Source organism: Alosa sapidissima, chromosome 19 (assembly GCF_018492685.1).
Source record: "Alosa sapidissima isolate fAloSap1 chromosome 19, fAloSap1.pri, whole genome shotgun sequence".
Taxonomy (NCBI): domain Eukaryota; kingdom Metazoa; phylum Chordata; class Actinopteri; order Clupeiformes; family Clupeidae; genus Alosa; species Alosa sapidissima.
In genome coordinates, this window is record NC_055975.1 from 23,672,305 (window position 1) to 23,700,165 (window position 27,861).

At 43.7% G+C, this 27,861-nt stretch overlaps 1 protein-coding gene across 4 annotated transcripts in view; it reads right to left on the reverse strand.

Moving 5' to 3' along the window:
* The window catches only part of letm1 (leucine zipper-EF-hand containing transmembrane protein 1), a 39,052-nt gene extending 11,705 nt beyond the window's left edge, over nt 1-27,347 (reverse strand). For 2 of the 4 annotated variants that reach the window (XM_042072439.1, XM_042072437.1), the window contains exons 1-9: nt 26,892-27,347; nt 16,616-16,673; nt 15,879-16,374; nt 3,350-3,493; nt 2,977-3,114; nt 1,052-1,255; nt 625-744; nt 317-448; nt 49-207 (exon numbers count right to left, since the gene is read on the reverse strand). In XM_042072439.1, coding sequence (XP_041928373.1) covers nt 49-207; nt 317-448; nt 625-744; nt 1,052-1,255; nt 2,977-3,114; nt 3,350-3,493; nt 15,879-16,374; nt 16,616-16,673; nt 26,892-26,970 — 1,530 coding nt within the window. In that variant the 5' untranslated portion in view covers nt 26,971-27,347. The remainder of the gene's footprint in view (nt 1-48; nt 208-316; nt 449-624; nt 745-1,051; nt 1,256-2,976; nt 3,115-3,349; nt 3,494-15,878; nt 16,375-16,615; nt 16,674-26,891) is intronic. The other 2 variants (XM_042072441.1, XM_042072438.1) reach the window with 1 other exon arrangement.
* Nucleotides 27,348-27,861: the final 514 nt, after the last annotated feature.

Here is a 27,861-nt window from a genome sequence, read left to right on the forward strand (position 1 = left end):
CAGGCCTGCCCTTATTGGCTGGTGTGAGTGACGTGCAGCTGCACTGACCCGTGCAGCTTTCTCGGCGGCGTCGGCCAGCCTCTCCATCTCCCTCTCGCGGTTCTCCTCGCGGATGGCCCGCTCCTCCTGAAGAGTGGTCTCCAGCTTAGTCTTGTTGTCCACTTTGGAGAAGTCCAGCTCTGCCACCTTTACCTGGGCCTCCTTCGCCTACAAACACACACACACACAATATTCAGGTTCTGAATTCACAAACAGTTAAAATTACACTAAAACAGAGACATTTGAAACACCCCTCTCCATACACACACACACGTACCACTATTTCTGGCAGGATCTGTAGTGTGGTCTTGAGTTGGTCTGCAGGTGAGAGTGTGTCCGGCAGGTACATGGCTCTAGAAAGCAGCAGTAGAGATGTGGGGATCTGCTGATCCAAGTGCAGCTCCAGCCACTGAAAGACACACAGAGAGAGAGAGAGAGAGAGACAGAGAGACAGAGAGACAGAGAGAGAGAGAGAGAGAGTAAAACATACAACATATTATATTCATTCATGTGTGTAAAGAACTCATCAGGATGGCCCACTGAGTCAATTTCATGAATGTGTGTGTGTGTGTGTGTGTGTTCTACCTGTTGGAGTTGTTCTCTCAGGCGATCTTCTGTCACTCCCAGTGCCCTCATTCCTCTGACGCGACAGGCGGCCTGCACTTCATTCACGTTCAGACTGTCCACTCCCTCCTCTGCTATCAGCTGCACACGCACACACACACACACACACGTTACTTTCAGGATGCTTAGTTCAGTACCACATACATGCATGTCCAGAATATTCAAATGCTATTCAGTGCTGTCTTTTCACACAGATGCACTTTTGTGTGTGTCTGACAAACACTATCTATCTATCTATCTATCTATCTATCTATCTATCTAGATTCACAAACACATATATATATATATATATATATATATATATATATGTATGTGTGTGTGTGTGTGTGTGTGTGTGTGTGTGTGTGTGTGTGTGTGTGTGCGCGCGCATCTCTGTCCACCCTCCCACCTTATCGTCGGTGCGTATGGCGCGGAGTTTCATGATGAGCTGGAAGCGCAGGAAGTTATTGGTGCCGATGGACTGCAGCTCCAGCAGCCTGCACAGCGCCACCAGCTGGGGCCGCGTCAGGTTGTCCAGCGTCAGCTCGTCCTCAAACAGCTTCGAGAAGCGGATAATCTGCTCGTTACTGGGGCGCTCGCCAGAGTCACGGATCTGATGGAGAAACACAGACAGGGAGGGAGGGAGGAAGGGAGAGGAGGGAGGGAGGGAGGGAGGAAGGGAGAGGAGGGAGGAAGGGAGAGGAGGGAGGGAGAGGAGGGAGAGGAGGAGAGAGAGAAAGGGAAGCAGTATTAGTATTTAGTATTTTAGTATCATGTTTATCTTCTACTGTCTCTATTGTACAGTGGAGTTTTTTATTTGTATATTACTTTTTATGCTGTAAGTGCATGTTGTGTGTGATGTCTGTATGCTACTGAGACCTTAAATTTCCCCTTGGGGATCTATCTATCTATCTAAGAACAGGACAGGAAGAAGGTACATTTATTTATATGACAACAAATAATTCCAAAAGTATAAAGTCTAACACAAAGCTATTTTGATATCAAAGCAAACTCTATTTGCTAAGGCGATACCATGAGCAAGTGAAGCCTTCCTGAGCACAAACATCAGTGGGTGAACGGAATGCTCCCACACACACCACATCACACACACCACAACGTTATTGGTACGACATCACTATCAACAACCAAACTGAGTTCGAAAATATCAGCATATTGACTACTGGCAGCAATCCAATATTGAGCATCCCTACATAACACATATTGGTCATTGCCTAAATCACGACCCCAAGAGTAAAGCTGCTTAAGCGGTAGTCCTAACAGTTGGCAACATCGCAGTGAACGGTAAACACAAATGTGTTGGTTTGGTTAAGCTATTGTTTATTATTAATTAAACTCGCTATTTATTAGAAGGAATCATTAATATATAATGAGCCTCTTGAAGTGTAAACTCCGGAGTAAAAGCAACCTAGGGTCTATTTATGGTAGTTAACAACTTCAAACTTTTGATTGAGAGCAAAATTACGTTAACTGGTGGAGTTTTGAGCAAGTCCGTTTATTTACATCACTGAATGGGCTTACAGTGAATGCTAAGGGGTCAGCTAGCACGTCAAAAAACAAACACTATTTTTTACCACTGACAATGCTCAAAATTTAATTACACTTCTGTAGTAGTGTGGTGAGTGTCTCTACAGACAAACCAAAGTTTTGTAAACTTTGAAAGTGTACAGAGAGGTTAGTCTGGCTTTCACCAGACCAAGCTCAATCTTTTAAGATTGAACATTGGTCTGAGGAGTCCGCTTTTTATTTTCTACTGCACAAGAGGCGTGATCCAACGGGCATAGTTGAAAAGACTCTGTACGCAATTTGATAGTCATTCACCAATCTGACCAACGAACCGGGTGATGTTTGCAGAGCGACGCGAAAACTCCAGGCTCTCCCGCTATCGTCATCGTTTTAAACCTGCCAATAGCGCGTCAGGTGGATAAGCCAGCTTGTGATTGGTCCCGGCAAAATTGTAACGGAAGCAGCAGAAAAAGATGCACAGGTTTCCAGCCTGAGCTGCAGGGTGAAAAAGAAAGCGCCGGCAGATCAGGCTGGGTTCACCCAGCCTACAGAGAGGTTATAACAAGACCTGTATCTGTAGGAAGAAATTTGCCTCAGATCATGCACTGTGCAGATCTGACTGAGCGTAAGGGATGTTTGTATTGTGAGATTTAACCAGATCTGTGCAGCATTGCAAGATTGAACACACCCTCTGATTTGACGCCATCAGAACATGAAGCCAGACAATTCGCTTCCTTATCTTCCTTCCAGATTTCCAGATTATTTCTTGAGCTTGTGTATTCATGTAAGTGTGTGTGTCAGGGACAGTACCTTCTGGAAAAACGTGGAGAACTCCTCGGTGACGTTGCCTTTGAATGCTTTGTTGCGGAGGGCGATCTCCTCTACGGTGTCCTGCAAGAACTTGGCCATCTCCAACTTTACTCGCAGCTCTTTCTTTAACCGCTCTTCCTACACACACACACACACACACACACACAAAATTCAGGTTACAATTAGTTGTTTATAAGGGTATATAGCACAGGCATATGCATACAAATATGTAAAAAGACATCACCACCTCATCAGTATCTTACAATGTGATATAATGTGTACATATGAACTGCCCCTGATAAATGAAGGCTTGACCGATAGCAGCCATCTTAAGCAGCCCATTAGGGCAGGTGTTGGCTGGTGTGGTCCTGACCTTCTTGGACTGTGTCTCAAAGGTGGACGGCAGCATGTTGGGGAAGAGCTTGAGCGCCACGGGCAGCAGAAACTCCATGAAGGGAACGATGATGAACACCAGGAAGGGGAGGAGTCGGAACACATCTGCACACGTCCGCAGGAACTGGAAATTACATAACATTATGAAAACACAGAATTAGGCAATCATAATTATCTGTGAAGCTACTTGACAGAAGACAACAATAGTATTATATATATATACACTGTATAACTGCCCTGAATATATTGTTCAACTATCAAATTGTGGCATTAACTGGGTGTAGTTATAAAATAAGTGACTTTATTGCTTAAACACTAGCATATATGTAGCATCTTTGATGATGCAAGCGAATGTTACATGCATTCACTTTTACACACACACACACACACACACACACACACACACACACAAAATACTGCATTCAGCTGATGCACTGCTCGAGATCCTCAGAAAAAAAGACCAGTTTTCACTGATCAAAGAGACGGTTGTCTACTCAAAGCTTCCACTGCAGTGCCTATGTGGAGCAGTATGGTTGTACACCAGCAGAGAGGGCTACTGAGCCAGTGAGCCACCAGCAGCAAACACACACACAGGCCAAGTGAACTGGGGCCTTTCCTCCTCTCCATGTCCTCCCTCTTCCCTCTCTTGGCTGAGCTTCCCTCCATTGCAATCCCCCCCCGCCCCACCCTCCCTCCCTCCCTCTGTCTCCTTGCACTTTCACGTGCAGGCACTGCAGTCCATTCCACAGCCGAGCATCACAATGCACGTCTCCATGGAGATGAGGGTGACTGGGAGGGGGAGAGGGACCAGGCAAAAACAAACTTACACATGACATGAGTGCTTCAAAGAAAAAAAATGTAAAGGGGCATTAATTAACAGAGAGAAACACACATACACACAGACACACACACACAACCCATAGATGTACACAGCAGATAGAAGGGGGAAAGGGTGAAAGTGAGGGACCATAAAGAAAAAACAACTGACACATCATTACCTATTATCAGCAGATGTGCATTAGAGGGAGAAAAAAAACATGTGGGAGAAATAAGAGGGGGGGGGGGGGGGCAATGAGGCCTGGCTAACAGAAGAATAATGAGGTAGGGGGCAGTTTAGGGTTCCTGTACCCCCCCCCCCCTCTCTCTACCCCACAAAAAGAAGAGGTTGAGTACCCCCTCCCCACCTGCCTGTCAGGGGGTGCATTTGGAAGCCGATTTAAGCCAGGCTGCATGAATAGGGCTTTGTGCTACACCCATTGACATGTATATCACTTCCAAGAAACATAGGGAGAAAAAGAAAGAAAGGAGAGAGAGAGAGAGAGAGAGAGAGAGAGAGAGAGAGAGAGAGAGAGAGAGAGAGAGAGAGAGAGAGAGAGAGAGAGAAGGGAAGGGACAGTAAGGAATATGGGAGAGAGAGAGAGAGAGAGAGAGAGAGAGAGAGAGAGAGAGAGAGAGAGAGAGAGAGAGAGAGAGAGAGAGAGAGAGAGAGAGAGAGAGAGGACATGGGGGGCCAAGAAGAGGAATGAGCAGTTAAAAGAGTGGCCGGGAGAGGGAGTGGAGGAGAAGAGAGGAGAAGAGAAGAGAGGAGACAGCACTGAGCAGTACTGAGCGGTGGCAGGCGAGTTCTGAAAGAGCGCGCATGTGAAAGAGGCAAAGCCGGGGGATTAGAGGGCTGCGTTAGATGAATGGCGTGGGGCCGAGCCGTTAGCGGCCAGTGCAGGGGGCGCCAGGTCAGCTGGCCCCACACACAAAGATTCCGAGAGGCCCGGGGGAACTGGAGAAGCTTGGCCGTTAGCGCAGATACTGACGCGCTGTAGAGGCCTTCTTCTGGACTGCCTGGTTCTTCTTTTAATTTTGTACGTTCAGAACGTTAAGCAGTGTTTGCTATGGTTTGCTATCGTTTTCTTTTCTGGAACATTCCGCAACCTTCCTAACTGTATGTCAACAAGATCCTAGAAAAATAGCTCTTTTCTATTAGCCTCTATCAAAGGTGATATAAAGATTTAGAATGTTTGCCTTGTAGTTTAAATTACTCAGTTTATTGTAATGTGGCTGCATATATTATAATAAAACTGAAGCCACAGACCCATATTTGCATTCAAATTCCACATGTAAAGCTGGCCTGCTGTTTGTACTGGGCTAAAGCACTGAACTGGCACTGATGTTTACACTAATGGGTGGCTCAACGCCCACTGTAGTGATCCAATGTCTAAGTCTGTTTAATATTTCCTAAAGCCTTACCATGTAGAACTAGATAACATCCCCACCTTTGCTTTGTCAAAAGCTTTCTTATCAATTCCCGAGAATGTGGAGGTCATCTGCAATGTTTTATTTTTCCCCCAGAGTTTTCTAGAACATCCACCATTAATCTTGCTGAAGAACAATTGATGGTGCCTGAAGCTAAGAAAACACATTATAGCAGAATTTGAACTCTCGTCAAGACCAAAACAAGCATAAGATTCCCTCTGATGCAGGCAACACTGTTTAAGTTTCTAGCTGCCATCGAGCTAAAAATAAAAGGCATTGAGCATGTGATTATTTCTAAGCTGCCAACCCGTCATGCTAATGAGCCCGGGTTGAACCCAGGCACTGGTAACTGCCAATAATAAACTAATGCCTCACACTAATGCTGATATGTTAGCAAGGTCCTCACAGATAGCAGCAGGGGTCGGTTTCACAAAGCTACTTTAGACCTGTTTGTTTATCTGAATTGTTTTGGCCTCTAAAGTGTAGAAAGTAAAAACAACAAAGCTTAGGTCAGTGTTTCCCATACATTGACTGATTTGTGGTGGCCCACCACAATATCAACATTGACCACCACACAATGATTTTCCAGGTTGTTAAATCTGGTTAGAATCATAATCACACTGTGCTAATTAGTCAAAAACTGTTGCATTTAAGTTAATTCTGCAAACCAGCCACCACAAATGGAATTAAATTATCTGGGAAACACTGTAAGTGCCATTTTAAATCATCTATGTGCCCTCTTCATCATGCTTGATCAAAGGAACATTTTCTGACTTCTCTGCACTAGATGTGAGCCGGACGTGGGCCGGACGTGGGCCTCATGCACCCCAGACCAGGAGCTTTATGGGCCAATGATGGGGAAACCGGTTATGCAAGTGCAGGGATGGTGGGGGTTTAATCTTAAAAACACAAACACTGATATGGTATAATAATGAACTTGGCAGGAAGCAGCTAGTGCATACTGAACTGCGATGTTAACAAATGCACTGATATGTTGACAGAAGTTGGCTGGCAAATTAATTGGTTTCTCTTTCTCTCATTCTAAAAAAGGCTCAAGTTAACAGTGCACTCATCAGTGAATATTCCCTGCCAGAGTAGCCCACTTAACACTGAGAGCCACTTGTCCACTACGACCAGACACGATGGGAGACATGAATAATATGGCCTTCAGACTGTCTAGTCCATTAGGGAAGCCCAAAGTGGACTGGTCGACTCCACAATACACTTTTCCCTTACTGGCAACATGCATCAGATGGCAAAATATATCATTCCAGGAAGTTCCCCTGCCACAGCTGATATTGCCGAGTCATGAAGACATGCTAACCATTGCATCTCATAACCATACTATATACAGTAATATCAGCACCACCACCAGAAAGCATGAGAGGGTGTGAAAGAGAAAGTGTGATAGTGTTAGACAGAGAGAGAGAGAAAGAAAGAAAGAAAGAAAGAAAGAAAGAAAGAAAGAAAGAAAGAAAGAGAAAGAGAGAGAGAGAGAAAGAAAGAGAGAGAGAAAGATTTTAACCATACTTTATTCCAGTTTTACAAAACCAAAAACAGGTCAATCAATCACTCTTTGTCATCACAAATTAGAGATATAAAAAAGATAATAAAACCATTTTTATAAAAGATGGCTAAAATGCAATTCATTTTCAATCACAGTGCAAAGTGCTTGTTTGGTACACCACACCTCCTCAAAGGTTTCCAGATTTTTCTTTAACTTATAAAACCGGAAGTCACCAAAACTCTGGCTTTAACCAGGGCAGAAAACAGAACAACAACATTAGTTCCTGGTAGGTTCTCCACCGTATTCCTCCTTGTGATATAAATAGCCATTTTGGCTTGCCCCAGGATAAAATTCAGAAGTTTGCATACATTTTGTCTTTTTTTGACATATTTAAAACCAAGGACAAACATCTCTGTGGAGAACTCTTCACTGAACGCACAAAATAAACTTTGTAGCAAGCAAAACAAAGGTTTTAACCTTAAACAAAAAGAAAAAGCTATTAAACACCTTTACACAGACATGGTACAGCTGTTTCCCCGTGACCATATCCAGCAACATAGTGTTTGGGCTCCTAGATGTTAAAAGTGGACCTGTACACCCATCCAAATTGGGTGCAATTACCAGCCTAGGAAAAGGGTCCAGTTGGTCAGGATGACACACCCCTGAACAATAGTCCACAAGTAGCTTAAGTTCATCCAAGGTGCAGGCAGCACGCCATTTTTCCAGGAGCTGCGACACAACCCGAAGTGATCTCAGTCCCATGGAATCAGCAAGCCCCCTCCTATTCCCAAAGTGTGGCCCTGTCCGGTCAACTACATCTTTCAAAGTGACAATCTTGGCACCACACAGCATCTTCTGAAGCGAAGGCAAATTGGTTGAGGAGATATCCAGACGTGCACCTCCAACCACAGGCTCTCTCAGGAGCCAATATAAGGAGACTGCAGAACCAAACCTTTTGACATTAAACAAGGCCCAAACTTTCAAGCAACTACGATAAAATGGTGGCAGATTTGAAAACACCATTACATCTGGTCTCATCAAAAACAAGGATTTGTCCAACCCCAAATTCCCACCCATTTTCAGTATTGCACAGCTCAAACACCTCCATGCAACATTTGTAGGCCCTGTCAAGAGCCTTTTTACAAACTGCAGTCTAAAAGCTGCAGTCCTACTATGCAAGTGTATGAGGCCTTGCCCCCCCTCATCCTTAGGCAAAAACAGAACAGATTGAGGTACCCAATGCAGCCCATCCCAAAAAAAATTCCCCAAAACAGACTGAATTTTTTGCAACAGGTCAGGTGGAGGGTCTACGCAGGATAGTCTATGCCAGAAGGACGATGCTACCAGATTGTTAATGATAAGTACCCGCCCCCTGTATGACATTTTTGACAATAGCCACTTCCATCTTTCAAGCCTTCCATTAACCCGCTCAACTGCCCCCTCCCAATTCTTCTCCATAATTTTATCATTCCCCAGAAAAACACCCAAATACTTGAAACCATCTTTCCTCCAGTTCAAATGATCTGGGAGACTGGGCACTCCCTCCACCCATTGACCCAGCAATAGAGCCTCACTTTTTGACCAATTAACTTTGGCCGATGAGAGTATCTCAAACTCCTTAAGAATGTCAACAACCATCTCTATATCCCTTCCCCCACTAATAAGAAGAACTATGTCATCAGCATAGGCTGACAACCGAAGAGGTACATTACATCCAGGCACAGACACACCCTTCAAAGTTAGTCTTATTTGCTGCAAAAGAGGCTCTATTGCTAAAGAGTATAGCATACCAGACAAAGGGCAGCCTTGCCTTACCCCTCTGCCAACTTTAAAAGGAACACCTAAACCACCATTGACTTTGAGAACACTCTCCACACCATTGTACAGAACCCTGACCTTCTGAATAAAGCCTTCACTGAATCCAAAGGCATATAACGCGTCCCAAAGATAGCTGTGCTCCACCCTATCAAAAGCTTTCTCTTGGTCTAAAGAGACCAAACCCACATCAAGCCCCAAAATTTTAGCCATGTCTATGACATCACGGACTAAAGAAACATTATCAAAAATGGATCTACTGGGAATACAGTATGTTTGGTCCGGATGGATGACCTGATCTATCACCCTGCATAATCCGTTAGCCAGTGCTTTGGACAACAATTTATAGTCACTACACAGGAGCGACACGGGTCTCCAGCACTTTATATCAGTGAGATCACCCTTTTTAGGTAGAAGCGTGAGGACTGCCCTACGACAGCTCACGGGCAGAAGTCCTTTAGCAAGACTGTCGTTAAGCACTGCAAGCAAATTCTCCCCCACCTCAGACCAAAAAGACTTATAAAAGTCTATGGGGATTCCATCCAGGCCAGGGGCCTTGCCACACTCCATACCTTGAAGGGCCCTCTCCAGTTCCTCCAACGTCAGAGCGGAATCAAGTTCAGCCAAGGATTCCTCTGAAACCTGAGGCAATCCCCTCAAGAACACACTGTCAGCCTGTACACCGCTTAGTTCACTCCCGTATAGATCTTTATAGAACTGTGCAGCTCTATTTCGAATATCATGCACACTGGTCAAAAGTGTTCCAGACTCAGATTGCAAAGAATGAATGCATTTCCTCTGGCCATTTTTCTTCTCCAAGCTAAAGAAAAACTTTGAAGGCACATCCATCTGATCCACACACTGAAAACGTGAACGGACCAACGCTCCTTGTGCATTAACACCTAGCAGCTCAGCTAAGGCGCCCTTCTTGGTTGCCAAATTGTCAATGTCATCATGATCCCCAGTAGAGTAAGCCAAATTCTGAATTTCTACTAACTCTGCTTCCAACATTTCAATTGACCGGGTTCTGTCACTTGTGATATTTCGAGTGTACTGTTTACATAGTTGTTGGATTTGTAATTTGGCAAAATCCCACCACTGTTGTAAGGAGATAAAAGATGTCTTGCATTCACAAAAACCATCCCAGAAAGCTTTAAAAACATCTCTAAATTCCTTATCATGGGTTAAAGTGGTATTAAAATGCCAATAAGCACTCTTTGGCTTCACTGAGCTCAGGAACCCACTGCACACAACCAAACTATGATCTGAAAAGCTTACAGGAGTAATAGCACAGTTCTTAAAAATATTAAGATGATGTTTAAAGCAGTAAAACCTGTCAAGCCTGGCTAAGGAAATCATATTACTATGGACATGAGTCCAAGTATATTGTCTTTGATCCATGTGAAAATTCCTCCACACATCACTTAGGTCATGTGTCTGCATACATTGACTAAGCTTTCTGTGTGAAAGCATATGCGGCTCAACATGATTCCTGTCCATGTCCTGCTCTGTGCAGTTAAAATCCCCCCCAATAAACAAATATTCATCACCATTGCATCCAGCTATAACAGTAGACAATGTTTCTAAAAATGCCACTCTTTCTGCTGCTGTAGTTGGTGCATACACACAAACAAAAACAAAAACATGATCCTCAAAGACAGCTCTAACTTTTAGCAATCTTCCCTCTATAACTTCCACCACTTCATAAGAAATGGGAGTAAAGCTCTTTGAAAAAAGACATGCGACTCCCCCACTAACGTTGGAGTTGTGACTCAAAAGAGAAAGACCCTCCCACTCTAGAGCCCAATCAGTCGCGTTCCTTGCATCACTGTGCGTCTCTGCAAGAGCACGACGTCTAGACGCTTAATACGTGACAGGAGTCGAAACTGGGCTCTTTTCAAGGGATCCCTAGCCCCATTAATATTTAGGGAAGCTACACGAAAATCACCCATGATCAAAAACAAATGAAAAAGAAAAAGAAAAATAAGTTGCATGATTAAACACATGATTCTGCTTATTTGGGACGTGCTGCCTTCTTTGATTTACCGTCCTTACCCAAAAGTGTATTTAACTTAGTGAGGAACTTGGTTAAACGGTAGACCTCAGGGTTAGAAAAAAGCCCGTCAGAAATGAACTGCTTTGTTCTGGCCATGAATTGTTCAATATTAGGGAAAAAGCTGTCGATCTGAACATTTCTAACATGCTTCGTTTCTTTCAGAAAATTTTTAATGTCCTGCACAGTGTATTCTTGAGTAGGGTAACCACTCATGCGCAAACTACAATCCACACTACAGTCAGAATCACTTTCTACCGAAGCGGGTTTATTTTGGCCTCGCGCATGTTTCTTTTTTGCCTTCACGGTCTCATCACTTTGTGTTCGCTTTTGACCTTTGTGGGGCATTTTAAAAACAGGTTCAACCTCAGCTTCCATTTGAGATCCTTCGTCCTCTGAATCAATCCCATCTGTCAGATCATCTTCCCCTGCTACGCTATTCTGGGAAAAATCTACGCTTTCGGGTTCAGCCTGGGCTGCATCTTCCCCTGCTGGCTCCGCAAGGGTAGGCCCACGCGGGAGGCTCACCTCGGCTGAGGAACCTTCCTCCCCTCCCTCTGCCTGAACACCACTAGCTTCTGCACCCTCTCCATTGGGAACATTAATACTGGGGGGCTGTTCATTATTGGATTCACCCTCGCCTTCAGCGGGAGTGCCTGTACTGTTTGGGCAAGTCCGCACTAGGTGGCCAACCTGGCCGCACCCAAAGCACTTAATTTGACAGGAGGACACATACACCAAATAATGAAAACCCTCTATGGGCACATTCAGAGTAAAATCTATATCCTTATTATCCTTTAATATCATATGCACCTGACGTCTGAACGACACAATATGCTTAAGGAGTGGATTGCTACTTGAAATCGCTATCTTCCTTATCGGTGATACTAATTTGCCATGACGGGAAAGAGATTCAATTAGGATTTCATCTTTGATAAAGGGCGGAATGTTGGGAATAAATACTTTTTTAGAGGGTGATGATAAAGGTAGCACTGGGGTGAAAACAGCATCAATTACTACTCCCCTTTCAATCACATCATTTGCCAACTCTACCGTCTCGAGAAACAAAACAACAGCCCTGTTCATACGAGCCGCGGAGAGGATTTTGTCGTGACCGACCATCTCACCAACAGCCAAGCTACATTCTTCAACGCTGGCATTAGCTGTTATTTTAATGGCATGTCGCCGTGTTAAGGACCCAAACACTCCTGTACCTAAGGCCGCCATGCTCCCAGGTGGGGGCAGACGCCTCGGTATAAGTAGCAAACGGAGCGAACTACTAACAGCAACCCACCCAACCTTAACCTTAAACCCAAACCAAACCACCCAAACAAAGAAAAAATATATAAAAGTAAGTAGAGGTAGAGAAAACAGTGAAAAAAGGCACAGCGGCCACACTCACGCGTCTCACTCGCAGCACTCCGCCCAGAGAGAGAGAGAGAGAGAGAGAGAGAGAAAGAAAGAAAGAGAGAGAGAAAGAAAAAGAAAGAAAGAAAGAAAAAGAAAGAAAGAAAGAAAGAAAGAAAGAGAGAAAAAGAGAAAGAAAGAAAGAAAGAAAGAAAGAAAGAAAGAGAAAAAGAGAAAAAGAGAAAGAAAGAAAGAAAGAAAGAAAGAAAGAAAGAAAGAAAAAGAGAGAGAAAGAAAAAGAAAGAAAGAAAGAAAGAAAAAGAAAGAAAGAAAGAAAGAAAGAGAGAAAAAGAGAAAGAAAGAGAGAGAGAAAGAGAAAGAAAGAAAGAAAGAGAAAAAGAGAAAAAGAGAAAGAAAGAAAGAAAGAAAGAAAAAGAGAAAAAGAGAAAGAGAGAAAGAAAGAAAGAAAGAAAGAGAAAGAGAAAAAGAGAAAGAAAGAAAGAAAGAGAAAGAGAAAACAAGAAAGAAAGAGAAAGAGAAAACAAGAAAGAAAGAGAAAGAGAAAACAAGAAAGAAAGAAAGAAAGAAAGAAAGAAAGAGAGAGAGAGATTGCCTGATTTGACCCCTCTCTTCACCTCACTGAGGACACTGCAGGCCTCCATGGACTATCATTTTACCACAATAGATACTGGGCTACCTTCCAACACTCTCACAGCCTCTCTCAACCAGTTTGTCCCAAAATGTCCAAGAAGTCTCACTTGTCCTGAATCCCCCTTTTCCCCCCATCACACGCGCCACGCACACACACACACACACACACACACACATTAAGATGCGAGTCCTAATTGATCAATCATTGACTACATAGAGACAGCTATATCAGGGGCTATAAAAAAGTAAATGGAGGTCTGCGGAGGACACACACACACACACTCAATTGCATCACCACACAGTCATTAATAATGCTGCCTAAGCTAAGCATTAGGTTAGACATTAAGTATTGGCACCAGTCAGTACTTAAGTTTGACTTAATTGTTGTGTTTTAAACACGCTGTAAAACTAGTACACTGGATGATTTGATGACTGTCTTCCAAAATACATGTCAGTATAATGCCGCATACACTGGACTAGAAAGAATATAACACCAAATTGGGCAGCCGTGGCCTACTGGTTAGCACTTCGGACCTGTAACCGGAGGGTTGCCGGTTCGAACCCCGACCAGTAGGCACGGCTGAAGTGCCCTTGAGCAAGGCACCTAACCCCTCAGTGCTCCCCGAGTGCTGCTGTTGATGCAGGCAGCTCACTGCGCCGGGATTAGTGTGTGCTTCACCTCACTGTGTATACACTGTGTGCTGTGTGTGTTTCACTAATTCACAGATTGGGATAAATGCAGAGACCAAATTTCCCTCACGGGATCAAAAGAGTATATATACACCATACTATACTATTAGACTAAATCTAAAGATAAACATGAAGGTGCAATAATGCTTTTGTAAGACCTTCATGGAAATAAAAATCCCAGAAAATCTGAAAATATCATTGTCCAATTCCATTATAAGCTACAATACTGCATAGGCCTCTATCAAGCCACTGGCTTGCCCCTATGGCTAGCTTGGCTCCTTTCAGGAATGGACACTAGGTCAGGTGACTATAAAGGAAATGTTCTATTACAGGGCAGCATGAGTCCGATTTAAATCCTCAATCTCATTACTGGCTCCAATCAGGAGTTAGATGCCACAGATTAAAAAAGAGAGAACATGAGGTCCTGCCCTTCTAACCCCACAACACACAACGACACACTCAAACAAACAAACAAATAAACAAACAAACAAAGACAAACAAACACACACACACAAACACACTAAACCTATCCGCTAACCAACGTTGCCCTCTATATCCCGTGTAGGTGAAAAGGTGAAAACGTGTGTTTTTTCGGAGGAAAGAAGTCGGTGAGGGCTCTGTAGTGAGATAACCACATCCTCTCTAAATTATCCGTTCCCAGGGGGTAGAGGACCACAACATGTGACTGTGTTTTTGTGTGTGTATTGGACCCACAAGCTTTAGCACCTTTCTACAAGAACACACCACATACAGTCACAAACACACACACACACTTGAGAGTGTAACTGATACTTTGGATTGTGTGTATATGCTTGTGAGTGTACATTCCTCCCCTTGTGTAGGCATACAGTATGTACGTATTGAGATACTGTACATCTTGTGTAGGTATACAGTATGTATGTATCAGTTTCTGCTAGAAAAAAATGGTGCCGGTCAAAGTGACCGGCAGAGGTTTCGTTTTCCGGACATTTTGATGATATGCCGGTCAAATATCCTATTATCCCTTCTTAATTAATCAAATTGAGGAAAACTGGATACAGGCTATGTAGCCTAAAGAATCACATAATCATGTAGAATAGAATGCAACATGTTCATTAGCCTAACTTACGTAAACATGCTTAACAAGATCTAGCCAGTATATGTTTTCATGGACAGCAAGAGTCCGCTTCATGCATTGTTTTAAAAAGGCTACGTTGTTTGTTGCTGCTACCCACGTTATCTCCAGTGGTTCCACTGTTTAACTTGCAAAGATGCGCACACAAAAGAATGAGCGCTCACACCACTACCCCCTAAGGCTATGCCTCTTTATTTGAAAACAATAAATTAAGAAATGTTTCCTATTCTGGGAAATGTTTAGTTTCTTTTTCTTTTGGTCCGCGGTTCAATGATACCGTTTAATTGTGCCAGAAATTCTCCTCGGACCAGCAATCGCCTCGTCGAGGAGGCCCTAACCCTGCAGATCATAGACAGAGAACGCATAGGCCTACTGTATGCTTTGGGTAAAGAACACTTTGCATGTCCAGTGTACACGGAGAATGACAGTGTCTTGGAGCGGCCGCAACCCCGCAACTCCACTTCCAATGTCACTGATTCCGACAGATACGCCCGACACTTCTGCTTTTTATCTGGTGGTGGTGGTGGAGTTGACCGGACATCTGAGGCTTCAGACGTTACCAATTTATCATCCATCGCATCTGGCCTCTGAAAAAACTTTTAAGGCTAGTCTGCCTGGGCCTGGCCATGTTTGAACCGCCTCACTCATTTGTTCGTTGTTTAACATGGACGTTTTAAGCGTGCGCTTCCTATTTGAAATGCAGCATAGGCTTGTTGCGTGTTGTTTAATAGCTTACTTTTCAAACGAGCCTGTTCATTTAAAAACATAGCCAGAGGACGTATAATATAGGCTTACATATTAAGGCTTATTCTCAAATTCAGATTGCGTTAGGGGACGGGATTATTAGCCAATTTCAATCGGACAATTTGACCGGAGAGATTTAATTTTGTCGGACATTTAATTTTTTTTTCGGCCAATGTCCGGTAATTACCTGACAACGGAAACCCTGGTATGTATTGAGATACTGTACATCTTGTTCCACCGGTTGAGCCAGAACAGGAACAGGAAAATGAGTGACAAGACTGAATTGTATGTACAGTATACTATGTGCAGTGCTACAGAGTATGGACGGCATATTTGAATACCTGTCTCCGCTCTCGCCGGGAGAGCCCATGTCCATTCAGCACCCTCCACAACATGCGTCCGGCGATCGTCGTGTCGATCCACAAGAGGCGGAAGCCGTGGTAATAGTGCTTGACCTCGTCGAGCACCCGCTGGCCCAGCGACCGCCGCTGGATCTGCGCGTCCACCGTGGGCGAGTAGACCGGCCCGCCCTCTTCCAACTTCTTGTTCTTGTCCTTCAGCGACTTGAGCGAGCGCTCGACCTTCGAGTCGTCGCACCGACGGGCGCTCGTGTGCACCCACCGCACAGGGTTCTGGCGCCCGTGTGTGTGCGCAAGCCGCGAGCGGACACACGCTGCCCCGTGCGGCGGCGGCAGCGGAGGGTTGGCAACGAGGACGGCACAGTAGAGACGCTCGGAGCGCTGGGAGTAGCTGTCTCGCGTCGATATCCACGCGGAGAAAGGGTCAGGGCTGCAGGACGAGGCCAGAGACGCAGGGCCACCTCGGAGGACATCGGGACTACAGGGAAAAGACATGGACAGGACAACCAATCAATCACAGACATCACAGCAAAGAGCTCAAACAAGCCAGACCAATCAATGGGCTAATCTCCTCAGGATCACCACTGTCATTGTTTACTATTATGTACTTCACATGCAGGAACAAGGACTCACATAATCATGTAACCCATCCACATTTAGACAACATCATTTGTGGTTTTTATCATTTTGTGTGTGTGTGTGTGTGTGTGTGTGTGTACCTGTGAGAGGATAACCGAAGAGATGTGCAGTTAATACAGGCACCTTCTGTGAACTTCCCTGTGAGAGAAAGAGAGAGATTTAATCATTCAATTTAAACACAATGTTGACATCTGATGAATACTTTATCTTTTCTTGGCAGCAATCCCTTACGCTCAATTGCTCATATTAAAACTGAAGATGCGTTTGTGTGCTGTCTCCCTCTCTCTCACGCACGCGCACACACACAGCACCTGTCTGCCTGTGAGTATCTATGTGTAAATGACTGAGTATGTGTGATGGAACACTGGGACAGACAGACATATCATATTTTGGTCAGACAGGGGTCAGTCTGTGTGTGTGTGTGTGTGTGTGTGTGTGTGTGTGTGTGTGTGTGTGTGTGTGTGTGTGTGTGTGGCTGGGGTTAACTGTCCCCGTCTGGGAGCCCTGACGTGCCAGCGTCCACTCCAACATCAAAAATAACAATAGTGCGTCACAGTACACCTCCTGGAACACTCACTGACACACGGTCACGCTTATTCATTCACTACACACAATTAAATGCTTTTATTTGGTTCCAAATTTGCAAAGAAGGGGAACACACGAACACACACACACACACACACACACACACAGGAGCCCTGATAAGACATCCACTGTGTAAGTCAACAAGGACATCTAGATGGTTGTAAATATGTTGCAACTGGACTCACCTTAACTTATATGCCTTTTGCATTACATCAGAACCATGTGCTGACAGATATGCCACACAGTCACGACAGCTAAATATATGTTACTCTGCCTGGCACCCATTCAAAAGGATATGGCACGCCATTCCGTCTTGCAACGACATAACATGAGTCCCATAAATCCAGCAATAACCTGTCTATCTACAGGGTGTGCGTGTGTGTGTGTGTGTGTGTTTTCACGATCAACTGCATGGAACAAGTGACGTGTGTGTGTGTGTGTGTGTGTGTTGCTGTATAGGAACGAGAATGACCATCACTGCCACTGTTCTTTACCTGTGTAGCGGGATTAGGGAGATGACTACTCAGCATACGTGACTGGCACTGCATGTGTGCATGCTTGCATGTGTGTGTGTGGTGTTATGGATTATAGAGTTAGGATTAAGAATGGGTAGTCATGAAAGGTAGCTTAGTATACGTGATAACTGTTGATTACCGCGGTGTGGAAACCGTGTGTTTAATCCTTCCCAGCTTCATCCGAGCCTGCTTTTGACAGGCTACAGTAGGCCTGGTACAATGGAACAAAACTGGTACCCTACTGATTCTGTTGTCTAATTGATGGTTTTAACTACGATTCGGATTAGGCGACACCTGATTTTAAAAGGCGGAACCTTTTCACCGCAAAATGTGCACTGCATCATGTAGCCACTCTGCGTCTTTTTATGTTCGCGTCCACATTAAATCCATTCCACTCACGTCATCAGGAGAATACAGTAGCCTAAAGTTTTATTTTGAACGCTTACTTTGGTCTCACTCATTGCATCCAAATAACAGAAATAGCAAACTCCAAGTTATGGTAGGGTAAGTTAAGCCATAAGCACCTAGCCAATTAAATATGAACACTTTTTGAAACTATTTCAGCTTGTGTAGGCCGATCAGTGCTTTCTGAACATATTGAACACACTTTTAGAAATACCGTGATAATACCGAAAACCGTGATAATTTTGGTCACTAGGGCTGGGATAAACGATTATTTTTTAAACGATTAATCTAGCGATTATTTTTTCGATGCATCGATTAATCTAACGATTCATTTTTTCAGTCCGATTCAATTCTGAATGAAAAAACATGAATTCTTTAACATTGTAATATATGTTTATTGCTCTTAAGATTCCAAAATAAAAGACTATACAAGTGCAAAGTAATGCATTCTTAGTCAGAGGTAGCATTCAATAAAGTTCAGTAGTGCATGTCTAATTGAGTGCCTGTCATTTTAAGACGTTCCTGTGGGAATCCTTGCAAATAACATTAACACAGTTAAAAGGCTGCTGATGTGTGGATGCAATTCGTAGTTAGTTCAAATAACGGTTCGTACTCCTCCTTTGGACAAGCACTTTTGAGTCTTGGAAAACACTTTTCCATTTACATCGGGATTTTGCAAACATTCAGAGTCAATAAAATGAGCCCTGCATGAGTAACGAATACAAGCAGCTGCAAGTAAGCATGCTAAGCTTGACATCCACACAGTATTCTAACATTAGCTTTGAGATACTGCTTGATTGCATACTGTAACTTAACTTAGTTTAGTCTCCTCAATGTACCATGTTGTGATAAGATCTTAGCAGAGTTTACTTTAACTTTACTGCAGCAGTTTTGAACAAATTTGCGCAGCATGGTCACGATGCTAAGATTTAATATTTAATAGCAATTTAGCCCACTGTGTTCTATGCAGTAACAACAATCCTTCAACAATCGTGAATATTTTGGAGAGGAGGAGCAGCGGGCTCGTTACGAGAGAGAGCGGGCGGGGCGAGGAAAGGCTGTGTGAGTAAAAAGTGCAGCTCAATGAAATTATTTTATCTTATCTTTAATTTAAATAGTAGGCCTACAACATAGAACATCAATGTTAGGTGGCCGGTTTTGGTGCCCAGCCACAGATTAGTCAACGTATGGAAAACACTGAAGGTGTAAAATTAAAAATATTTAGCAGCACACGTTATGCTTGACGAATCGCCGCTCATATTTTGCGTCGACGTCATCGATTACGTCGACGCGTTGTCCCAGCCCTATTGGTCACTATAACCGTGAGGTTAAATTTTCATACCGTTACATCCCTAGTGGGGGTGCAGATGCAAGTGTGAGTGTGTGTATGAGGGAGAGAGAGGGAGAGAGAGAGAAAGAGGGAGAGAGAAAGGGGAAGAGAAATTAAATAGAAGGGTGTGGTAGAAAATGATGCCTGCATAATAACTGCATCTGATGCCCCTAATATTTTAACAGCCTTGATAAATGGTTTCATAATCACATCATGTAATCACATTCGGTAATCCTAGATCATTATTCTCTGAATTGATTTAGTTCCTCTGAAGAAAAGGCTGGGGGAACAGGGCTGCAGACTGCACCCATTACAATTAAATTCCTTGGGGAATCCAGTTCAGTAATTTTCCATCAGGGGACAAGTCACACAAATAGGCCTATTTCATATTTTTGTATGATTATTTAAACATTCACGAGGCCATATTGCTTCCCCAAAGGGTGTAAGAGTCTGGGGCATTTCCTGATTTCCCTCGATGCACTCGGAAATGTAGAACATGTGGGGAGATGTGTACCACACCTCTGCTGGTGACAGCACAGCAGGTGAACGCTTTCAGCATTTCATGTTCAGTGGCAGCAGGCAAGATGCTGTTTCCTCCAATCACAGGCAGCCAAGTGCTGTGACGCAAGCGAGAGTCTTAGCCAAAGATACCGCCCTCAGCTGGGTCGCATAAGGACAGTCTTCCTCTCTCTCACCCACACACACACACACACACACACACACACACACACACGTTTTCGCTATAGTGGAGGTTGCCATGGTGATATTAATTCAGCGCACACACAAGCAGGAATTAACCGAGCCCTAGCATACACCAAGGTTTTTAAAAAGCAGGTACTACAGCTCAAGATCTGTATGATTTCTATTTGTAGTCATCCTCAAACTGCACCAGGGAGATCTGACCACAATCTCCCACCTCTAAAAGACAAGTCTTGGCTAGCACTGCAATCTCACAGATGACATCATGCCTGCCCCCCCCCCCCCCCCCACTAATAAAACACTAATTAGCCTTGTAGAACACTCCCAAATACTGTGGACCTGGGAGGAGAATATGCTCAAATGTGAACCAGCAATAAATGAGAGCATGCTTGCAAGAAATGCGGCTGATTTTTTTTTTTTTTTTTTTAGACCAGTGGGTGCTGAGGCTGGATCTAGGGCAGTGGGAGTATCAAATCAGGGCCTGTGCCTCTGTAGGCCACATTGAGCACAGAGACAACATTTTTTGGCAAAGGACACAGGGACACTGGTGTACTCAAGCGTCAGAGCCTTCACTATGAGGCCTGCAAAGGACACACTTGTGTAAGCAACACAGTCTCTGAATGTGCGAACACATTCGCTCCTGTTCACATGTGAGCAGAGGTCATTGATTGGACACTTGATTGAATCAGACCTCAAACAGCTCCTAAGGTCACTGCCCCAAAGTCAGTGCAGTGGTGCACTGATGAAATCTCTGAGTTCAAAGGTTAATCAGCGCTTTGTGCCAATACAGCAGAACCTGTGTGGTACACTTAGAACTTTAAACCTTTCAGCGTCTATGAGCTGCACGATACTGTATTGAGTATGCTCTCTCCACAACTATGTCCACACTCGTGTGTATTTGTATACATAGTACACTGAATTCAACATGTGAATACAGCCCCAGAGGTTATTATGGGGGCAAGAAGAGGTGGGGGTGGATAAAATTAGCCCTGACCTTTTTTATTGTGGAAACCCTGCTCGTCTATCATCTGGGAACACTGCGCACGAGCGAACACACACACACACACAGTCTACTGACCCATCTGTTAAGGCTGAGCACTTGTGTCAATCCACAAGAGCCTCTAATCCTATTCCATACGCACTAGTCTTCCAGTCTGACTCCAGCAGACGAGACCTTTACTCAAGACCAGTAACTTAAATCTCTCTTGACCCCTCCTCACCCGTCTAAAGCTCCAGGATATACTACAGTAATACAACACAGAACATGCAGTCTCCACAGTGGATTCACCTGTCTAATCCGCTCGTCAACCTTCCTCTGTCCTTCCTTCCATCCCTCCCTTCCTCTTATATCCATCCATCTCTCTCTCTCTCTCTCTCTTTTACTCGCTAACTCTCTCTCTCCGTGACCTTTGATCCAATGCCCCCTGCTCTACTTCACTCAGACAGGAAAGAGGAAGTCCTGAGGAAACGCTGTTAGTAGGCCCAAGAGAAATGCTGTTAACCTGTGTGTGTGTGTGTGTGTGTGAGTGTGAGAGAGAGAGAGAGAGAGAGAGAGAGAGTGTGTGCACGTCCTAAGTAGGTTGCTACAGAGTCCTTCAGGGTACTACTTTCCGTGTTGATGTTTATTTTTGAATAAGAATTCAACCAAAAAAACAAAAACAAAAAAAAAACAAGATAACCATAGCACAACTGGGCATGAGTTGATGAATGCTTAGCATCACATCATCAGTTTTTTGCATCCTAGATGATTCATCCTAGAATTCAAATACAGTTTCTGTGAACCATTATCAAGCACTGACTGAAATAAAACATACACTGTCTATAAACATAAAAAGGTAACATTGTTTCTTTCTGAGTTCTGAATTCTAAATTGTTGTATTATGTAGGTCTCATGTTCAATTTGTAATTTGTAATGTGCTGCTGAGCACACAGAAGCAATTTGAGACAATGGACCGCAACAACGGTTGCTAAGTAAGCAGGGGGTCAAGAAAGTAAGGCAGACATGGGATCAGCCAATTGGAGTGTCCAGTGAGGGCAGGTGTATCCATGGTGTGTGTGCTAGATTCTCGGGCACAGTTGAAATCCTACCCAGGGGTGGCACTTGGCCAGTTAGGACAATGCTGGTTCTGTCACATTACTGTTTGAGATGTTTCACTTCTCACTCAGCATGTCTAGACCGTTTCATCAAAAGAGCTATTTTTAACATTTTCACCCTTGCATCAAAAGAGCCATTTAAGACTTTAATCACAATGTAAAGGCCTATTGTAGGTCTACATGTAGTAGGTCTAGCTGCCCCACAGATCGTTAAGACACTCACCGGGTCGAAGAATACCCTGCTGGCAGACCTATTCAACACACTAAGCTGTGCTGCTGCAAATGTGGGTTTGGATTCTCCAGCATGGAATTATCCCCGAGTCTGACGCCAATTCCAAGAACAGGCCAACTACGTACAGTAAGCCCAGATGCAGGAGCCAGTCAATGAGAGCCCAGTATCAGTTTCAGTGACACACTCCACACAAGACAACACAAGCCTGCTGTGAGTGAGGCCTTCGGGTGTGGTCTTGCACTGACACACAGAACTAACATAAACTCTCCTTCACACACAAACTCTGTGGTCCCCGTACGTACTTCCTGCCTGCTGCTAGAGCTCTGTTGCTATGGTAACACCCAAAACACCCAGTGGAAAAATACAGCTCTCGAGTGGTTAGTGATACCACAGACTGCTGGTGTGGGGGGGGTGGGTAAGATTTTCTGCTGTCACACGCTACCTAATGCTATTCCATCATGTCTCCCTACAGAGCCAATACAACAGCTAACCATCCTGGCTTGAAAAATGCTGCAGCTGTCTACACCAGAAACAAGTACACTATGGCCTCATATTTTCAAAAGAAGGGGTAGTGTTTTGCTGGACCTGGAAACAAAAATGGACACAATAAAGTTCATTTCAGTCTCTTTCAGCATGATTGGGTGGCTGTGGGCTTTCCTTGAGGTAAACTAGGGCAAAACAGGCAGACTGCAGGAGCTTTTCTCCCTAAGGAAATCGTGCCAGACAGATCAGTGGTGACGGGATGAACTCAGGGACTGAGGCTTTCTGTGCCAGCTCCTGCTTGTGCATTTGTGTTTAGGTCTTATGTGGCCCTCGGGTCTTCACTCCGCATGATGTCCACTCTGCTGGCATGTGGGCAAGATAGTCAAGGTTCACAAACCAGAAATCAGCTCACGACTATTTTTGTGTGCCTTTGTCTCTATATCTCTTCCCCTCGCCATACGCAACGCCTACAGTAGGTTTTATGACTTCTCTCATGTATGATTGGGTGTGCTGTGTGTGTGTGTGTGTCTTTCACTCTTATCACATTGAGCAGCTTTCTCCTTCTGAGCGTGAGCGTGATAACACGTCGCACGAACCGGGGCGCACGGAGGCCTTTGAGCTCCAGTGGAGCAGAACCATAAAAATACTTGCGATGATTCGCCACTCCTGACCCTCCTGTCCCGACACACACACAGACCCGTGTGAGAGCAGACAGAGGGGAAGGAAAGTTAAACGTGGTTTCACAACTTGCTGTACATCACAGAAACACGCAGAGGGGAGAAATACAGGGTCAAAGTCAAGGGCATTTCAACACGGCTTGAATGAATTCCCTACAGGAAGTTGACTTCCTGGTCATCCTCTTTCGTTCATACCATTGTCAAATAAGCTCAACACCAGCAGACACAAGCACAACAATCTAGGCCTAGTGAGTATGGCAGTTGACTGGAAAACAGGGACAACAATGACAAACAAAACAACGCTATGTTACGGAACTCAAGCAGTAAAATTGAAGGTGGGGAAAACAAGCCTACGCTTGGCGCCTCTATGCTACAACAGATGTGTTTCAGGGCAGTAGTCATAAAGTTTAGCACACACATCTCAGTCCACACACACACACACACACACACACACACACACACACTCTCTTCAGGAAGGTTGGAAGCGCTCACAGAACCTGTAAAAGGGCCCACACTGGAATCACATTCTGGATAATTTGATGAAAACCTCAGTTAATCTATGTTATGCTCGGGTGAAGCAGACAGCCGTCTTGACGTCTTTATTTTAGGCTCTCAAGGTAGGGCAGCTTGCTCAGACTGGCAGTGACCCAACTTCCCAGCTCACTCTTATTGGCCACTTCTAAGCGAGCCACCTCAATTGGCTCCATTTCAGAGGAGAAGCTTACTCTGATTGGCTGTGCTTCACCCACATGGGGGCGAATGGCGACTGTGGGCCAACTATGCTTTCAGGAACACTGCAATCTGTGCAACTATGACAACAGCAACATGTTCCAGTTTGCCTACCAGCAACGTATGTAGTTGCAATAGAATAAATACCAATTGTGTCAAACAAAGATCTACAGTCAATCCCTATGGTCAAATAGCAGACAGACCATAAAGTTTACGAACCATGCAGCTGCAGAGGCTGTAATTTAGGTATTTCTGACAGACTTTAGTTCTTCGAGTGCATGTGGACTGCCTTTACATAGAATGCTCCGCAAGCCATTTGAGAATGTACTGTATCCAAGTACACCCAGCAACCCTGAATGTGTGCTGAGACAGGTTAATGTTTAGCTGTGCAGGTGTGGAACCAGAGCATTAATGTGACTGATTAACACGGTCACTTGCCAGTCTGCGGTTTGCCTGCCCCTCAGTGGCGCACAGAGCAATTAATGAGCACAGCCACAAAAACTGTGACTAACCAGAGATCGGACACATAACCTAATCTTTACGCCTTTATCAGCTGTCAGTGTATGTTTTAGTGTATCTAACCATAAGAATGCATCCTTTCATCATTCACAGTAATCACCCATCTGATTCCTTTGTATTTGTCTAAAAACTGTATAATACTCATTTGCCATCACTAACATATTGCCCAACTTCCACAAGAGGGACTTTAAAGTGAAAGGGAGCAGTGAGGTTTACCTGGTATCCCATACTAAAGAGGGTTGCTAGGTAACTTGGAGGCTGACGGTGTTTGTGTGGTGACACTGCAGTTGTGTAGTGCAGTTTTGAGTCAGAGGCTGGGATGTGGAGAGCAAAACATTTATTTTATTTTTTTTGGCCGACCTAGAAATGGGCAACCCCCCTACCTGCATTCAACATATACCACAATGGTTAAGTTCTACATTATTATGCATTTACTAATTGTTCTAAACTGAACTAAATGTGTCCACCTCTGAGGTTAAAAAATGACTACGGCTTAATATATCACAATGCGAGATGTAATTCAGTGTCTGCGATGCACTGAGCAACCCCGCCATTGCAGACTGCAGCGGCCTCGTTTCAGACAGTGGGGAACTGAGGTGTCCTCAAATAACCTCGCATCGGGTGACTGTTCAGCATTCTCCCTCATAAACGATGCATGTCGCCTCAAAAGGACACAAACACGGATATCTTCCACAAACCTACTGTTTTGTCATCGTCGAAAGTTAAATGAATCTATAATGATGCTATTTCTATAACATTATATTCGGCGTCTAAGCTCGGAAAAAGACTAAGCAATTCTTATTTAAGCGCAACCGCAATGTGTTTCGATACATGGGAAAATAGAAAGGACGTGGGATAATGCTGTCAAAGAGCGCATTCCATAAACTGCTTTAATGTAACGTTAACTTCACATTTTCAGGTTTAGACAATCAATGTCAAGAATATGGATCAGTTAACTAGTTAGATAAGGTCAGTTATTTAGAATAACTTAGCATTCAATAAAATCAAACACAAAATAACCAAACGAAAGCATTCTAGAACTTGTGATATTGATGGTGAAAACGTAGTCTAAGGACTACAGCTAGTAGGAGAAAGACAGCTAAATGCACAGTAGTTTGTGCCTTAAAAGATGTCTTCTTATGTCGGTGAAGTCATGTCGAGTCGTCGAAGCACCAATACTTTCCTTCTTGATCTTTCGACTGCAAACTAAGCATCCATCTACTGGAAACCTGGGACGTCGTCTGAAATTGATCGATATCTACTAACCAGCGTTAAACGATTATGCGGTTAAAGCCTTCCACAGTTGTAACGTTAGTCTTCTGTATTACACCGACAATGACCACACTAACTGCGATGCTTTCTTTCAGCCATATTAAAACACCAGTGTTTCTGGAATGTACTTACAGTAGCTAGGTAAAGGGCCTAACTTGTAAAATGTGACATAAAGGACTAACACGTGTTTACACGTTGTCAGGTATTGCCTGTACCTTAGCACAATGCAAAGCCGCAGGTCAGCGATTTATACCTAGTTTACCAAATGGAAACTTAAAGGGACAAAGGCTTTTCTACATTTGTAAATATATTAACGTTAAATAATATACCCGTCTACCAGGATAGCAAGGCTGTGGATCTCCAAGCCATGCCCTTGATCTGATGTAGCTAACTAACCATAATCCTTATCGTGGTTAACGTTGGTTGAGGGGCTAGCACTAACGTTAGCTAGGTCATGAACTTTCTGTTTCAGACCGTGGCAGCCGGTTAAATCCCTGCCAAACCTGGTACATAACAAGTCCAATTCCGTAAACAATAGATGGGTGATCGATATAATTTAGGACATGACACATTACGTTTAATATATATATATATATATATATATATATATATATATATATATATATATATATGACGCTAAAGTGTGACATTCTATTTTTAGTTAACGTTAACTTAACCTCTTGTGTTAACGTTAGAAGCTAGATGATGGCCACTGCCTTAAAATCAGTCCTCATCACATAACGCTATTATACAAAAGTTCACAAATTATTATGACGAAAGGTGTGATGTTAACAACTTTAAAAAACAACTTCTTACCTTTTCTGAATTCGTTTTTTAAGGACCTTGACGTTTTCATTAATGGAGCCCGAGATCTCGTAAACAAAATTAAAGCCATTATGATTCAGTTGCTTGCTCTGTATAAAAACTGCCCAGATGGCTGGTTAGCGAGCTAGCTCTATCCGTAGAAAAAAATGAGATTGTGGTCTGACGCAGCTAGTCTAACTAACGATAACTAATGTTAGTGCTAACGTTAGCTCCAACTGTCATAAACTCAAGTTCTTGCCCCATGTCCTTGCTCCCTCTCCACAATGGTTCAAGCAATGAAGTAACTTAATGAAAAGAACAGTAGTCATTTGCTTCCGTTTTCCTGAATCTCCCACGACCAACAGAGGGAGTATTTATGAACTTTGTAGTTCTCCGTTGCTCAATGTGATGCCATGGAGCCATCTCAGGACAACTCGGCGGTGACAGGACAGTACTGACGGAGAAATTACCAGGTGCTCCGCCCATTTATGAGCGACAGGCATTCCAACCAATTAAATTAAACTTTTGCGAACAGCGTTCACAGAGAAATGACTTTCGATTGGCTAAAAATCTTTCTGATTGCCAATGTGAGATGAATGCGCGTCGCTAATGTCATCAAATCGGGCGATTCTGTTGAAATCGCTTGATGTAAAGCAGCCTACCAGTGAATTCAATGGATACAAAACTCTCGAGTTAAATCATATTGAAATGTTACCGTTTCTCCTCTGTACTTGACAAAGCGACCGACAAAAACATTATAGGCTTAATTATGTTATGGTAAATATGGCAGATTTGACATTGAAAGGCGCGTATAACAGGGTTGCCATGTTGTACGAAAATAAATTCAAATATATATATTTCCCAGAAGTCCATAACCACAGGAAAATAATGTAGCACTGATGATGATGATGATGATAGTTGCCATTTTGCAGAGTGTATTATTATTATTATTATTATTATTATTATTATTATTACTATTATT